Below are 18,296 nucleotides of genomic sequence, written 5' to 3'. Positions count from 1 at the left end.
ACTACTGTGGCGATGTGACTATCAAAGGAGAGACTACTGTCCACCTGGATCCCAATGTCTCTTATCACACATTCAATGTTAAGTAGATTGCTGCCTATGTGTTAGTTCATGGGTACAGAGTTTTTACCAAAGGGGATGACACTGCACTTTTTGGCATTGAGCTTGAGGCCATGGCTCTGACACCAGGCATCTGTCTCAGCGAGGCCCTTCTGTAGGATGTCCACATCATTTGGGGACTTGACTATGGCTCCTAGTTTGCAGTCATCTGCAAACTTCATTAGCCAGAGGCCTACTGTGTTAGCCTGTACTTCAGAGAAGTAGATACCAAACAGGAGAGGTCCCAGGACGGAACCCGGTGGTACTCCACTTGTCACTGGCTTGAGGTCAGATTTGGAGTCTGCAACTTTTACAGTGTGGGTTCTGTTAGTGAGCCAGTTGGCAACCCATCTTGTCACGTAGTTCAGGAAAAACTATCTTACACTTGTTGAAGGTTTACCAGTGGAAAAATGAAGCAAAGCAAAAGAGAAAACCTCTGGTATTCCACCACAGCAAAAATTCACCACGATAAAGTCCTATATCAGACAGCAAACAGGTTTTTGAAGTATATATACATAAAAGAAGATAAAAATAAAAATTCCAACAAGGGGATTTGACTATCAAAATAAGTTTATATTTGATAAACAAGGAAGAAGAAAAATAATGGAAACAAATGCTTTTGAAAAACTTTTAAAAAGCTCTAAAAGTTAGTATATTCACACTTTGGCCACTGGATGTCAGCAAAGTGGAAACAGGGGAACCATGTCAAAACAATTCTATTGGAACGTTACACCTGGCATCCACAGCCAGTAAAAAACTAGGCAGAAAACTGCATATTAGCATATTGCTGAAGTAGGAAACACATGATGGGCCAATACAATCCTCAGAAGGAAAACGCCAATGGTTGGCATTGTGAGACTTGCAACCAATGGAGATTGATACAGAAGATAGTATATTAGCATATTTTTGGCGCCAATTTTAAATCATGATTATAGGCTACTTAGGAATGTCAAAGAAAGATCATTGGATATTCTAATAGAGAATGAGAACGAACAGATATGATTGGATAAGAAGCGAACTAATTTTAAATTCTATTGGTCAGTTTTTAGTATAAATATGAAGTATTGTAACTAAAAGATAACAATCTGAAGAAGGCTAAACAGCCAAAAGCACATATCATTTCATTATCTTGGAATTTTATTGCTGTTTTTATTTCAACCATTAAACCTGTTTGCTGTCTGATATAGGACTTTATCGTGGTGAAGTTTTGCTGTGGTGGAATACCAGAGGTTTTTTCTTTTGCTCATCTTGTCATGTAGGGATTTATACCTAGTTTAGTGAGTTTAGCTATAATTCCAGAATGGGGGCTGGTGTCGAAAGCCTTGGTGATGTCAAGATAGGCTGTGTGAACCACCTTGCCCTCATCTACAACTTTGGTGACTGCCTCAAAGAAGTCGATCAGATTCAGGAGGCATGATCTGCCTTTCACAAACCCGAACTGGGTGGGATCCAAAGCTTGGAGGGTACCAATGTCTTTGTTTATGAGTTCCATGATGATATGTTCCATGGCCTTGCAGACCAGGCTCGTCAGGCTAATAGGTCGATAGTTCCTGGGATCAGTGGTGGCTCCCCCTTTGTGGAGTGGGATAACTGTTGCTGTGCGCCATTCAATGGGCACAAAGTCTGATGTGAGGCTATTATTGAACATGGTGCTTAAGTGGGGAGCTAGTTTGTTCTGAAGTTCATGTAAAATGCAGCCTGGGATGTTGTCTGGTCCCATGGATGCTGTGTTTTTGGCTTTAGAGAGTGCAGCCTTAACTGCGCAGTTGTGATTACAGGGACTCTGCATTCTTCCTGTATAGATATGGGCCCTTTGGGGGGGAGGGGGTAAAGTTAGCACTGAATCTATCTGCCAGGATTTTGGCAATATCAGTTGGTTCTGTAATTTTTGTGCCGTTGTGCTATAACTCAGAGCAGATCTGGGTGTTGCCATCGAGATTCTTGACATAGCTATAGAATGCTTTGTGGTTGTCCTTAGAATTAGTGCCGATTTTGTTTTCGTAGCTAGCTTTGGAGGATCTTATAAGGGATCTCAGCTTCTTACTGAGGCTGACCAGGGAGCTCCTCCACTCATGGGATTTTACTCTCTTTTGCAATAGTTTCTTCCTTCTGTTGTACAGTTTGTTTATGGCAGGGGACCACCAGATTGGCTTCCTTTTTTGGAGGATAGCGTCTTGGTTCTGTTTGGGATAGCACGATCCATGCACTCGTGTAAGTGCTTATAGAGTGCATTTGTGTAGGATTCAGCAGTTGTAACTGTATTGTCCATCTGCATGGGTGTCATGAAGTTCACCACTTCTGTCTTAATCATGAAGTTGGCTTTGGAGAATTTTTTTACCGTGTTTTCCATAATGGGTGGTGGGGGCGGGATGTGGATATCAAGGGTGATTAGCTTATGGTCGGATCGGACCAATGAGGAGTTGACTTCAGGTGTGGAACACCAGTCACTCATGTTGGTAATGACTAGGTCTAGGATATTGTTGTCCCTGGTGGAGGTGTGGATAAGTTGATCCAGGGCATTGGAGTTTATGAATTCCAGAAAGTGTTGAGCTAAGGAGTTGGTACACAAATAGTTTTTCCAGTTAATGGTGGGGTAGTTAAAGTCAACCATTATTAGGCTGTTTGGCTGAACCCTAATATTTTCCAGTACATCAAGAAAAGAGGAGTGGGAATCCTGGGGCATGGTAGGGGATCTGTAGCAAGCTACAATTTGGATTGCAGTTTTGCCCAGAGTTAGTTGCACTTGGATAACCTCGGATGCATTATGCTGGGGCAGCTAGTCTGGAGGTGTGGATATCCTTAATGAATATGGACACACCTCTGCCTTTGGTGTTTCGGTCCAGGTTACATGACCGAAAAGTGTGGTATGAGTTATAGCCTGGTAGTGCAGGGGTGCTCTCTGGAGCCTTGAACCAAGTCTCAGTCACTGCACAGATATCAATTTTCTCCATTTTAAGGAGTGCCTCGAGTGAGCGCATTTTGAGATTTAGACTTCTAGCATTGAGAAGCATTACCCTCAGTTTTTGCTTGCCTGTTCCTGTTAAGGTGGTGAATTTGTTATTTGAACCTTGCCTAAAAACGGCACTATAGGGGCAGCAAGAGCCTTCGCCATTATCCGGAATCCCAGGGGCGACAGGTGCAGGCCATCTGTGGCAAAGCATCGTGGTCTGTCGACCATGTCATCTCAAGCAGACAGATACTGGATCCCCTGAGAATGACACCAGAAGCTTAGCCAATTGTTGAAGTCAATAATTTTGTCCTTGTACTGCGATACAATTCTGGGTGATAGTAGAATGCTACTCAGGGCTAGGGTCATACCTGCCTGGGCTACAAGATCGGAGAGCTCTTCCATGTCTCTTTTCATGTAGTCCAGGGAGGTACGTCTTAGGTCATTCACACCAATGTGGACAATGACAGAGTCATATTAGTACTTGTTGTGGAGTGACCTGAGTGCGTGGGTATGTGACAGATCCTGGCACCTGACAGGCAGCTGACAGTAACCTTCTCCTTGTTTAGCCTGGTGAGTGGGACATCAGTGTGCCTGGTTACAGAGTCACATATAACTAGTGTGTTGGGTATGTTGTTTTGCCTTATTGGCTGTGGTTGACTGGCACACTGAGTCTGTGGGCTATGTGTCAATTGGGTTGTGTTGGGGGATGGAGGTTGCTTGCGTTTCTGCTTTGGAGTTCTCTGTTGCTTAGACAGATGATTATTGAGAACCTCCGCAAATGTTTTTGTGTTACTATGTGTGGATTTTGGTGGTGCAGATTTAGTGAGACTATGTGATGAGTGTGGTGTGGTACAAATGTTTACCTTCTCCTCATGACTGTCAAGTTCAGTCTTGGTTGGAGAGAGCTTTACCTCCAGTTTGGCTAGATAAGTGCATCACAGGTTGTAGTGTTGGGTGGTAGGAGGAGAGGGTTCTCTGTGTACATGAGGCAATTTCTACATTGCCTCAAGATGCCCAGATTCATCAGATAAACAGGAGAGAACACTGGGAGCTGTCTGTTGGACATGCCTGAATAAAAAACTATTTTCCTCTAGATAAGTGAGGAAAGTGAGTACAAGAGCTGTTTTTCTCTAAGCAAGTGAGGAAAGTAAGTACCAAAACTGTTTTCCTCTAGGTAATGAGGAAGGTTGAGTGCTATGGTAATTAGTAGCTTATTTAGTGCTTACAAGTTCTGAACAAGTGCTGAGCACGAATAAGCAAATTTAAGTACTAAAACTAAGAAGCTGCATCTGCACTAGACGAATTACAGGACAGAAAGAAGTGTAAATGCAGACTTTAAAATCAGAAAGTTGAGGGAGATGGAAGAGATTGCCCAAACGGCCAATAACTACAATTTCTAGGCCAGAACCACTCCTTATTTGGCAGACAAGTTACCTAGTGCTTACCACTCCCACTGATAAGCTAGAAGGCTTCCCTCCAACACAGAAAGGCTTGGGGGACTCAGAAGCTTACATACAGTCCTTGATACAGCAAATCTGTATATAGAACACTAGTTACAGGAAAGGTAGGAAACAGGCTTACAGTTTTTTTATATACAAAAAAGTAGCAAAAACAGTAGTAAAAACAATTCACATGTAGTGCAAGCTAACGCACTTGAGTATGTAGCAATATTAGACCAAACACAGTTTAAAAAATGCAATTAAATTAAAAAGGACTAAAAGCAAGTGCAGAAAGAGTTTATTAGGTAGAATGTGGTAAAGAGATGGGACTGGGGGAGTGTCGCAGATCAAATCTACAGTGGGGCGGGCAACTGCAAAAGCCACCAAATTTAAACTACAAGCCAAAAATAGGGAGGGTGGGTGGGACAAGCCAAAAATAGGGAGGGTGGATGGGACAAAACAGTATCAACAGAGATCTAAGCAACAATTAAACTCTAAAACCAAATAAAATATACTCATCTCTGTATATTTGCAGATAGATTGGAAAGCAGTCTCTCAGAACACAGGTTCCAGCAATTAAATGCAGGCTGTTACTAACAGGTCTAATTTTATGCAAGTCTGTGAGTGGAAGGATGGATGCGACAAAATGGATCACAACAGACTGATGTGGCATCTGTGTGAGATAAGGTTTGAGAACATTTATTACATAAGAAACAGCAAATAGAATATGATGGTTTCAAATGATAGCTTTGATATATGTATGAGAGGCACCCTAGGGGTCTACTCTAGGACCTTATCTTTAATGGTAACATATCATAAGATCATAGGAGGTTACTAGGATAATGGCCCTGGGGCCCTTACAAACCTAGCCAAGAGTTTATCCCCAAAAAGAAACCTCAGTTAGCACCTGTTGCCCTTGTCAATGAGGGACACAAGTGGAATCCCTGGGACAAATTTGTGGTTTCCCAACCACTCGTCAAGGTTGCGCTTGAAAAGGGTCAGCGAGGTGCGCTGTTTGACATGCATGGGAAGTCCATTCCAGAAACTGGGCAGCCTGTAGGAGACAAACCTCTCTCTCCAAAAAGTTTTGTTGATGTCACATATTAGATTCAGGCCTTTTGAGTGGGTAATGCGTGAGGAGCTAGACTTAAGGATATGAAGCATCTCTAGTAGGGCAGGGACCGCAGATGTTTTTTACTGACTTTATGCTTATTTCAAATTAAGAAAAACATCACAATAAGGAAGGTCAACAGAAATTGCAATTTTGTTGGATTCAATTGAATATACGAGCAGAAAAGAATAGCATGAAAAGTAACACTTACAAAATAAAGCACATTATATATCAGTCACATAGCAAATAAAATAAGATCGGGAGCAGACATACTTAGAATGCCAAGGTTTTTAAAGACATTGGGGAATGCCTTGATGACAAACTCTGATTTGATCACCATATAAACAGCATTGTTAATGACTACAACAGAAGTATTGGCTATGTATTGGAAAATTTATTAAATAATGGTGATCAGATATCATCAAACCAATCTGCATGAGTCTTATTATACCCAGAACTGAATATGGAAACTGCCTGTGTCCCCTTTCAAAATGGTACAAAATATGACTGCAGAAAATCCAAAAGAAATGCACGTGCATAGTCTTTGTTATGGAAATGTTGAGCTATGAAGAAAACCTACCTAAAGTAGGGGTTATTTTTTGTAAATTACAGACTAACACAAGGTGATATGACCTTAGTTTACAATGCAATACATGTGTAATCCATTCTTATATGCATTTCAGTTTGGAGAAAAAGGGAAAATATTGATTGCATGGAGTTGCCAAGATATTTTAGTATGTACAGCATCATGATTAATTGATTTTTTGGAAAATGATATACCTTACATATTATTACTTTTATACAGACAGTCAATTGACAAACAGTATGGTGAGGTCCGTTATAAGATGCATTCAGACCGTTAAGACATTATGGTCATACCTGTATGATTTTTGTATTGTGTTATACTACGTCCTTGACAAAAAATGTCAACCCCTTCTAATACAAGAATATAGCTCCTCCTGTTACATTATCTTACACACAGCCTTCTAGCATAGTTAATTATATCACAGCTTTCTGAATCAGAAAATGTGCTGAAGACTAAAAAAATATCCTTTTCTAACAACTGCAACACTTTACACATTAAATTATTGCTTTTTTATGCTTTGCAAATAAATAATTCTTTCTATAGTCATCCTAATAAAAGACTGCACATTTGTAGCTTACGCATATGTTCATACCAGAAAGAAGACAACCTCTTTAAACACTTTTTATACTATTCTAAAATGACGCAACATGAAGAAGCAGTGCTTGCGGCATAGTTCACGCACTCACACTTGCCATAATTACAAGAGTCTTTGCAGACTTTGTAATCATTTGGCTACATTATGGCCATCTAACTGAAGCCCATTCACTGAATCCAGCAGACTGCTTAGGTATTTGTCAAAGGATTTTATAACTTACTCAGTTTTAGCAACCAACAAAAGTAGTTATAGGAGTTGTGTGGTAGTACAGTCTCTTGCACAGGAATTTGGCTCAAAGTAAATAATCTTTAGATAAATGACCATCTGGCCTGTTGGTTTCAATTAATCATGCTTTGATGAGAATATTCTGACTTAGTTGTAGTGCATCAGAAAGCTCACAAACATGCAGACTTCAAAAAGTAAAACTGCCTCATCATATTGCTTTAGTAGAATTCGCAATACTCTAATAATCCTTTCAATTGTGGCTACTTCTTCCTTTTTAAACAAGAAAACCTGCAAAAATGTTCACATCCATTAAGCCAGTATTGGGAACCACTGTCCAGAGCATCACTACACAGGACATGCACAGTAAATTTTTGGTGGACGCATATGGTTGCTTGAATGAATGCTTCTGCAGTAATATTTATTTAACTCCCGGTTAACAAATGTCAAATAAATAAATAAATTTAGTTCTGTAATAGCAATAATAACAATTCATCCGTTGGTAGAGCCAGATTGTCACCTCTGGCAGAGTTTACTGATTTAAGCTTCATTCTCATGGGTAAAGCCTGCTGACTGTACATAAATCCAGCTCCACTCACTGTTGGGCTGCTATTATTACATGCATTTTATGTAAGTGGCTATTTTTGCTTGCCTTTTTTTCAAGTGATTCCCTATATGTTGTTTGTTAGTTGTGAGATATTCATGATACAATGTTGTAAGTGTTCATGTCAGTGGTTATGCTTGCTATGACCTTGATAATGGTGATGGACTATGTACCTTGTTTTAGGGTATGTTTACACTGATTGTTTTGTAACACTGGTTGTACTTATTTCTCCTGCTTTGACTATGATGTTCGCTGAAAACTGCATATGCAGCTGTATATTTTAAAATGCTTAATCTACTCTTTTTGGCCAGTCATGGGAGCTAAGCAATTGGGCATAGTGGAGTTATTTAAGTCATAAAAATATGGATCAGTAAAAGCACAGAAATGAGTTGGCTTGGAACAAAGAAGTTATTTTCTTCCTGTTTTCTAAGATGTTTGAGCATTTTAAACTCATTGTATACCTTGGTAATGAATACTTTTCCATTTTAGTGTGCTTACTGTGGAGTCTTATCATGTGCTCAACTCATTATTGGCAGTTGGAGATGCCATTGGATTTAGGTTTCATAAACACAGTGGCCAGGGAAGATGATTAAAAACAACATTCTATTGTGGTGACTTCACACAGGTGAAAGGTAATTGTATTCAGCTTCCTAGCTCTAGGATTCAGAAAAATGGCCACTGCTTGTGCTGTTTGCCCAGCATGGGTTGGTCAGTTAGCTTGGAGGTAAGAAAATATAACTCAGAAACAGGTATGGCTGCAGTGAGAAAGACTACATTACTCACTAGAATCTCTCTGAATTCAACAGTAGTCCTGTCAGAATTGACTACACTTGCGTTTTGCCTATTAGCCCACGTACTATGTTATCAAAGTCAACACCCACACATTCACACACACAATACAAACACACACACACACTCCCAGATATTCCCATATACACAAACACCCATACCCACTCACCAGACAGACCCCTCCACTACAGTCAGTCACACTCATGGATCGAGTCATCCAGCCATTTACTTGGACTGTCCAACACACAACCACATCCAGATTCTCGATTATTTGTATAACCCTCTGGACAGACACACACTGACACACACACACAAACACACAGCTTCATTCTTGCCCATCTAGACATGCACACACAAACATATAAACTCAACACCTCTACATTTTTGGTGAACTTACCTGTATTGAGAGTGCTCCCATAAGAATGAATGAATGAATAACCCCTGTGCTTTTACAGCAGCTACCTTTTTCTTCCTAGTGTAAAAATTTTACTCAGCCTAGTAATTCATTTGGTTGAGCAAATTAGGAGCTACAGATACTTCTGGTGGCGAACACTCAACTAATTAGCATCAGCCACTCCACTGGACCGCTGCATTAGCATGCAGCTCTGCCATTGAGACTGCTCTCCGTGCTGAAGCTCCCATGAGGGAAACTTCAGCGTTAGAGAAGTCTCTGAATTAGAATGGGTAAGCATGATGGGGAAACGGAGCTAAGGCTTTTCTATTGCACTAAGCCTTTCTGAATCCCAGACTAGGGTTTCTTTGTCAGAAACAGAAACTGAATTTCTTGATCTTTGGAAGGCAGTGGGTGTACTTAAGTGTTACATGAAATGTCTTTTGCTATAAATGCAGTTATGCAGTTTGTAGCTTGAAGAGAATGTTTCACATAGATGTCTGTAGCAAAAATGTACATTTCCATATATACAGGGAATCTGATAAGCCATGTACTATGTAATGTTAAAGTCACTTACTACAGTAGAAACAATTAATTTCAAATGTGGTTATCATTGTAACATTGTTCAAGAGGGACTATATAATTTGGTAAAATCTCATTTAACTGAACGATTTTCAGAACTTTTTTGTTGGGTTCTCTCCAGATCTCCTTGCTTAATATAATAGATTCAAATGTCACACTAATTTGGAGAAATTGGGAAACTCCATTAACATAAAAATCATCCAAATGAATGAATTCTGTACATTGCATATACTGTCATACAGGTAGACATAAATCAATAACTGACCTTCTGCTTCCATTGTTGTATGTGTGTTCACTGCAGGTTAAATCATATAGTTATTCTTGAATACATCATTGGAATCTGAGGCTCAGAAATGTGAGATGGTATTAAAGTGCACTGATCAGACATGTTACAGACTGCTTCTAACAGAGTTCAGTAGCAGTATGACGTCACCACTGCACTGGAACAAGGGAGTGATTGTAATTGGCTTCTGCATGCATTTGTTGCATCTCCTTCATTGTTAATGGTTCAGAAACAGCGCACTTCATATCATTCAGGGACCTGCAGCCTAGACCAGTGTATGATCCTTCTGTCAACTCTTACAACTATCACAATTTTGTAACTTTGTTTGCAGGTTGTGTAACCATTTTATTTATTTTTTTATTATATTCCAGGAGAGAGGGTAATGGCCTACGAATCTACTGGGATAAACTGCGGGATGTGTCCTTCCTGTCACTCTGGAACCCTTGGTCTACTGACCTGCCATATACCTCATTTACTGAACACCCAGTGAAAAATGCCAATGAGAGGTTTGCCACCATCTGTGAGGTACTAGCCTTATTCAGACACTATTGTTTATAAGTAGAAAGCTGTTGCTTCAGCATTCATTGGTATGCTGTGATTACAAAAATCAATCAGAAACATTATTTGTAAAGAAATAAATGAAAGTTATTGTATGGATAAACATATTTGCCTAACCTGTATCTTTAAGAAAAGATAAAACTGTGATAAATGAAATAAAGAATATTATATTTAAATGCTTGTACAGTTCATATGGTTTGATAGGTTCTTGACTCCAGAACTACTGTAATGTTAATGTGGCATCATTGCTGTTTATTTGAGCTAACTGCAACATTTGAATGATCACAGTGCTTTATAGACTGAGGAGTTGTTGTTGTTGTGTCTTTCGGCTTTTCCCGGTTAGGGGTCACCACAGTGGAATTCTGGTCTGCTAATGATTGACAGTAGATTTTTACGTGCCGAGTTGCCAGCCCTGACACACAACCTTCAAAGACGGTACGCCCATTCACGCATGTCTCCACACCGAAGACGCTTTAGCTGAGAATCGAACAGGACAACGTCTTACTGTGAGGCGATAACGCTACCACAGCACCACCACCGCAGTGTATTCATGAGTTATTACATTTGTGTTCTTTCTTACAACATTTAAAATGTTTTTATAAGGAAAACACTAGCTTTATTGCTCAATTAGTTTATATTTATACAGGGGAAATGACAAGGGAAATACATGCAGATTTCATATGATATTTTTAAAATGGTCCGTGAAGATTTTCTTGCTGTAGTGTTTACACAGTACATGTCATTTATCATTTGCACTTATTACTAAAGCTGCAAAACATATTTGAAAGAAAATTCAGATTTTCCTTCAAGATGAATGAAGGTGCTGCTAAGTAACTCCATAGATTTAAGACAGGCAACCAAATGTTTGATAATGACTTTTCACCACAGCTGAAGCACGTTTCTTAAAGCTGCTCAACCCTACTGACCATTTGATGTTGAACAACCACTTTTATTCATTGCTGTCTTAATTAATCCCCACTTTGGCACATTCCTTCTCCATCTGGCTTTTGGTCTGTTTCATTGTTTAGGGTTTGTATTCAGGCCCTCAGTATCTACCAATGTGCTGTGTTTCAGACTTTAAATTTTACAGCACAATGACCTTCACTTAAGCATTGCTCGTTAATTCCTCCGTACCTTTTGGAATACAAGATAAACCTTGAACCATTCAGCCCTATGATGCAGAGAGAGATGAAGCCCTGTCTGTGACTCAGCTGACCCATGTTTGAGCAGCAACTAGTAGGAAAGAAAGAGGAGATGTACTTAAACTGGCTCGCCCATCCTAGGGGGAGTTAGGCAGCTCTGGCTTGCACTTGGGTGATACCCAGAGGGAGCAGTAGGTGTTACACCCATACAGTACAAGCTTACTAAGCACATGCTGCATAGCACTGAACTGCTTGACCACAGAACATGAGTAGTAGCTCAGATACTGCTATTGGCCAGCAGCACTCTTTGGGCTCAAGGGGATTAAGCAATGAGTTCACAGGACCCCACACACTGGCCACTGCCAAGCATTCTGCATTTGCCCCTCTCTTTCTGAGACAATGAATGAGCTGATTATTCTCTGGTCATAAATAAATGAGATGTACAGATGTCACCCAGGCCATATGTATCTGTTTCTTATCTCCAAGAATGAATACGTTCATTATGTGATAGCAAGAGATCCAAAGGGCAAGATCCTCTGGATGGGTGGGAAAGACAAACCTTGCATCAAGACTGACAGAACTTTCCATGCCAATAATTTAGTCTGCTGCTGTTGAAATAAAAAAAAAAATGGAAATATCAGTTTTCATTTTTTGTGTCTATAAAGAGGAATCCCTGAAGTGGCATTTCTTTTTTGTCATATTACAGTTTTTCAGCATACTCAAAATCAGAAGAATTTTAACATTTTTTTTTGCCCATTTCAGTGAAGAAGCAAATGTAGTATAGTTGCAGGAAGCAGATTCCTGGATGAAATGTTTATTTTGCATACTTCTCTAACTGGACCAACTATAATACCTTCTTCCTAGCCATGAGCTGTCTGTCAAGGGCCTAAGTAAGTCTACAGCCTGGAGGATGATGACAAAAATACAGAGACATGCCATCTGATTATCATTTACGTCTTGCACTTCTGTTTACTTCCAGCAAGAACACACTGTTTCCAAATAGTAGGACTTGTATAGTTACTCAGACTTCCCTTTGACCACTGACAGTGTTATTGTCAGTATGTTTTTCCCTGCAAGGGCTTTAGGTGGATCACACCAAGGGGTTCGAATGGAGAAATAAAAAGTCAACAAGCAAAGGATAGTACTAGTGCTGAAATTGAATTCACCCTCAAGTCTTGGTGAGTACCTTTGCAAGGTGGACCCTTTTTTCACAAAATCTCACCAAAGCGACACTGATATATAGACTGTATTTATATAGCATATATCATGGACAGAAGTAGCTCAAAAATTAAAAGAGATAGCTGGGTGCACAAGACCCAGGATAAAAAAGTGCCCAATCCTGGTAGGTGCACTGGTGCCAGGACTGGAAAAAATGACTGTAGAATCCTCAAAATATGGAAACATTCCTACAGTGGGGCCAGGCCAGGCCCAGGGGGAGGATGGCCAAACTGTTGTAGTTGGAAGTATCAGTCCACAAAAATCACAAAAATTGATAGGCCAAAGAAGAGCCATAAAGATGATAGAGTGGACTATTGAGAATAAGAAATAAATTATATATTGTTACTATTATGCAAAAAGCTCAGAATTTCCAAACACAAGATCTACAAAATGATTAAGAGAAAAATTAGAGGAATGAAAAATACTTTCACAAGAAAACTGTCAGAAGCTTCAAATTAAAATTTGCGTTCATTAATTCAACAGATTTGTGAAAAAACAGTATATAGATCAAGAAACTTTGATCTGTTTGGAAAAAGAAGCATCTGAGGAAGTGTGAAAATATAAACAACAAAACCTAGAGATATTTGAAAAGTATAAAAAAGCAATATGGACATGGGAAAGAAATTGAGATTTGCTATGGCACAATATTTATGTAAAGGAGAAAACCAAATTAATCAATATAAAGAAGGCAGCCCCAAAGATATTCAAAGAGGAATACAGGCAAAGGCATCCGGATATGGAAAATTTCACAATAAAAAAAATATCACAAAGATGGAACATCTAAAAGAAGATTAGTAAAGTAGAAGTTAAAAAGAAATAGAAGTTGAAGTTATGGAGTGCCTGCGAAGTAAAGTATTTGGTGTAGAAGGTCTAACACAGGATGTTATGTTGTCTATCTCGCCTTCATTCTTGCTGTTTGTGTTCAGAGCCGATCCTTGGCTCCGACTCTGCCATCTTCAATAGCTCGAGAGCTGTTTACTGGCTCAAGGCTACCCCTTATCCCATGATGCCTAGCGAAAGCTACCCAGATCTCGTTTGCTGCTTTAGCTACGAGGTGTGTCGTTTCTGGCTCAGGCTTGTATACTTTTGGATATTTCTATAATTGTATTTGCTTAAACGTCTTAAAAAAACTAATATACTACCCCTTATAGTTTTCTTCTTTGTGGTGTTGTTTGTGGACGTCGCTTCTTTCTACAGTCCCTTGTTTTCTTAAGAACTCGTTTAAATTAGAGAGTTCTCCCCTCCCCCTCCCTTAGGACAGCCGTTTAACTTAGAGGCTCTCCTTCCCTTCCTTTTTTGTTACTGTAAAAAAAAAAAAAAAAAAAAAAATCTGTGTGTTCGTTTAGTAGTAGAGATTTTTTGTCTGTCTGTTTTATGGTACTTGGATTGTGTGTAGTGGTAGAGTTATGTCCAAGGATACAAAAGTTTCTGGCTTCAAAAAGTGTGACTCATGCTGTCAGAAAATGTCTCTGACAGATGAGCACACTTGTTGCGTTTATGGCGCTGTTCATCTGCAGGACTCTTGTTCTATTTGCCACGCCTTTAGTCCAAGGGTCCTGCAGGAGCACAAAAACAAATTAATCCTTCGGGATTTATTGAAGCCTCGGGATACACCGACAAAGAGTTCCCAGCCAGTGAAATCCCCCAAATCTGCTAAACTGTGTCGGTTCCACACCAACTCCTGTACTGGAACAACCGAGTATGTCGGTTCTGGCTGGCACTGACAAGACAACTCCTCCGTCGGCTCCATCAGATGTTTCGGAGATGTCACAGAGCCTTTAGAAGTCTGAGGTCCCCTTCCTTAGAGTCCATTCACTCGGTGCCTCGGTCACCATTATTACAAAGGGAACATAGCCACCATTCTTCACACTCCTCTTGATCCTCTAGGCTTTCGGATCATGATGTGGAGAAAGTAGTAAGTAGGTTGCTTAAGTCACAGGCACTAGCTAAATTACTGTCCAGCCCACCTCAACAGGTATCTGCTCCAACTGCCTCTATTTCCATTCCTCCTCTGACTCCATTGAGTTCGGAGCCGGAATTCATTGGTGTGCGGGTAGTGGAACCGTCGGCTCTGATCACCATCTCTCCTTCGGCTCCGACTTTGGCTCCAATTACCTCGATTGTTCTTTCTATCAAGTAATCTGGATGCCAGGGATCTCTTGTCAGTTCCAAGGGGGGAGGGGAGTGGCATCAGACCCTTGTCCGACCCCGTTCTACCCCTCGTAGCTTTGGTGCAGGTGAGCTCGGCTCCAACATCGGCATCGGAGCCGTCGCCCTCGGTGTGGAGAAAGATTCCTATTTCTTCGGAACCGGAGCTTTCTCTGCCTCGAGGTCGGGACACCTTCGAGGTCATGCGGAGTGTGCTGTCCCCCAAAACCGCTCCACTACCAGCTCCATCGACTCCATCCCCCATAGTGTCTGTGTCAACCTCTGCTCCTCCTCCAGACCCCAAGCGTAGGGAACCGATGCCCCAGGACACCGCACTGGGTGTTCCCTTTTCTTCCGAGGCCTCCCCTGATCACTCAGAGGAGCCCCCTCAGAAAAAGAAGAGCAAGAGGAAACACATCGACTCCCCTGAGTCTGTCACTTCAGATACCAACTTAGATGAATTGGAAGGGTCCCTGAGGTCCCCCTCTGAAGATGTTTCCTTTTCGGACATTCTTGAAATGCTTAGGCAGAGGGGGAACTGGACTTCCCTAGCCCCTGCCGAGGATGAGTCTGTTCTCCTGGATGCATTCAATTCCCGACCTTCCACCTCCTGGGTTTCTTCTCCTTTCAACCCATTCATGTCTGTGGTGGCTCAAAAGGCTTGGTCAGCTCCAGATACTGTGGAACCAACTCCGAGGAGACCTAACAAGTTTATTACAGCCCCCCAGGATAAGCAATTCCTTTCCAAAGGTGTGCCCGTTGATGCCATGGTGATAGCAGCAGCAGCCACCAAGAAAGAGTTAGCAGAAACCTCTTCATCTGTTCATCCCCCTAACAAAGAGTCTCGGACAATGGACAGATACGGAAAGTGGATGTTTGCTTCATCGACCATCTTGATGAGGTCCCTGAACTATCTATGTCATTTTACTCGACTTCAAAGGGATCTCCTGAAAGAGCTTGGAGATGCCCTTCAAGATCCTACAGCTGAGGGAGTACAAGCCAAAGTAGCTTCCCAGCTGCCGACACTTAATTCTATAGTCAACTCCTCCATGAGGCTGATTTCATATGTAGCCGATGGAGCTAGCAGAGCCGCTGGCACAGGTGTGGCCCTAAGGAGACATGCTAGGATGTGGCTGTTTCAGTTTGCGGAACCCTTTCAAGCGTCCTTCACCAATACTCCTTTTGATGGCTCCTTTCTCTTTGAGCCTCAGGTGAAAGACATGCTGGCCAGGTGTGAGCAAGAAGGCAAGACTCTCTCTGCCATGGGAGTCCATTTTTCCACTCCTAGACTTTACCCCAAGGGTTAGAAGAGTGGGAAGATGTGATTCCGGAAATCCCAGGGATCCTTGACTGACACACGTGCTGATTTTTCCTCCAGCGGCAGAGGGGGAAACAACAATAACAGACACTGCCCTCATGGCAGAGGGGGTCCGCAGAACCAGGGTGACAGAGAATCCTTCTCTAGAAAGCCCTTCCAGCATCCCTGAAGGGTTGCTAGCTGCTCACCTCTGGAGGCAGTCGGGGGAAGACTTTCGCTGTACCCAAAAGCCTGGCAAAATTTAACAAAAGACAGATGGGTACTATCCATTATGTCCTGAGGTTACAAAATTCCCTTCCATCAACCCCCCTTGCAGTCAAAAAAGGCCCTTCCAGATGTTCCACCCAATCTGAGGGAGCAAGCAGTCATAGAAGTTTCAAAACTGCTAGAAAAAAGAGCCATCCAGGAAGTCCCCGCAGACCAGCTCGGATCCGGAACTTACTCAAGATTATTTTTGGTACCAAAAAAGACAGGGGACTGGAGACCAATTCTAGATCTCAGCAGACTAAACAAATCTGTACAAAGAGAAAAGTTTCGGGTGGTCACGCTACAGTCCATTCTACTCTTTCTGGGTGAGGACAATTGGATGTGCTCGATAGATCTTCAGGACACGTACTACCATATCAAGATGGACAGATGCTCCAGGAGATTTCTTCGCTTCCGGGTAGAGGCCAGTCATTACCAGTTCAGAGCTCTGCCCTTTGGTCTCACCTCAGCCCCCAGGGTGTTCACCAAGTGTATGGCAGTAGTCACGGCTCACCTGAGGCTTCAAGTATTCCAGGTGTTTCCATATCTAGACGACTTGCTCCTCACTGCTACCACCAGGCATCAACTCTTACAAGCGCGGGATTATACAATCACATCATGCACTCAACTAGGCATCACAATAAATTTTGAAAAGTCTGCCTTGTTGCCCTGTCAGTCTATCACTTACAGCAGAATTAAACACAAGGAAGATGTTTGCAAGATTACCACTGGAAAGGAAAGAGTTTCCACAATTCATCAACAAGTGTTAATCCTAATGCAGAGCAAAAGGATTCAAGTCAGATATGTCCTTCAAGCTCTGGGCTCCATGGCAGCTGCCATTCTTCTAGCTCCAAGCACAACACCAGTTATGCGGTACTGTGTTGCAGTCCTGAAAGTTACCCAATCAAGTCCAGACAATTCCACAATGCTGTTGGCTTTGGCAGTAGCACATGAATGGTGCTGGGTTCATTTAAGTTCATAGGTTGTTACTAGGCTAACGCCCACTAGGGCCCTTATAAGCCTAGCCACATACCCCAACGCATTTGGGTTCCGAGTACCATGGGCTTGTATACAGGGAGACATGTTAGTAGGAAGGTAACTAAGGATTTGTGGGGGGGTGGGTTAGGATAATATTTCTATCATTGACAGCATCTGTCCATAAGAGAGATGGTGGCCAGACTGGGGTTAAATTTACGATTTCCCATCAAGTTGTCAAAGTTTTGTTTGAACAGGATCAGGCATGAACTCTGTTTTACATGGATGGGGAGCCTGTTCCGTAGGGCAGGTCTCCTTTGGGCCACATGACTGCCTATTCAGCACATTCTGTTTATGCCACAAGCAAAGTTGAGATCAATGGATCTAGTGTTTCTGGTGTTGTTTGGTTTGTTCATGTTCAACAGATCCATCAGGGCTGGGTCTGAGGAAGCCCTGTAAACCAGGCAAAGATCCTCTTGCATCAGCCTGTAGAAGGCTGAATAAAGAGACAGAGCATTTATATGATTAGTGTAAGACTGGGTATTCATTCCCTGAATTCTCCTGGTGAGAAACCTTTGTGGGCATATTAATTGTTGCAAGTGTATGATTAGATACATGCCAAAGGAGGCATTGTGTTCAGTGATAGGTCTGATAAGGATCAAATAGAGTGGTACTACCATTTCCTTGGATCTGGATGCCATACCCTTTCCTGTAAGTTAGATGATGTAGAATTATGTTCTTCCTGTCTTAGCAACTTGTTGATCAAAGGCCAGATTGCTGTTTACATATGTTCCTAGATCCCTTACTACTGGCTGGACTCTTAGGGGTGTTTTATTGGTGGAGTAATTAATTTAGGTTGACAGTTTCTTAAAGGGTATTATTTTGTATTTTTTTTGCACTAAGATTTAGGTTATGGCTTTGGCACATGTCATTTCTCTGTGCTAAGCCCTTTTGTAAGATATTGATATCTTGGGTAATCTATAATAGCTCATTATCTGTTGGTGGGGACTACTGATTCTAGATAGCATACCAGCACAGATCCC

At 41.5% G+C, this 18,296-nt stretch overlaps 1 protein-coding gene across 1 annotated transcript in view; it reads left to right on the top strand.

The window, feature by feature from the left end:
* The window catches only part of LOC122800879 (tumor protein p63-regulated gene 1 protein-like), a 1,105,597-nt gene that overhangs the window by 1,084,244 nt on the left and 3,057 nt on the right, over positions 1-18,296 (top strand). The window contains exon 5 of the mRNA XM_044070210.1: positions 10,020-10,173. Within this exon, the coding sequence (XP_043926145.1) occupies positions 10,020-10,173 (154 nt within the window). The remainder of the gene's footprint in view (positions 1-10,019; positions 10,174-18,296) is intronic.

Source organism: Protopterus annectens, chromosome 4.part1, assembly GCF_019279795.1.
Source record: "Protopterus annectens isolate FY-2018-M chromosome 4.part1, PAN1.0, whole genome shotgun sequence".
In the NCBI taxonomy this organism is placed as follows: domain Eukaryota; kingdom Metazoa; phylum Chordata; order Ceratodontiformes; family Protopteridae; genus Protopterus; species Protopterus annectens.
Note: the sequence above shows the minus strand (reverse complement) of the source record. Positions and strands in the feature narration are given on the sequence as shown.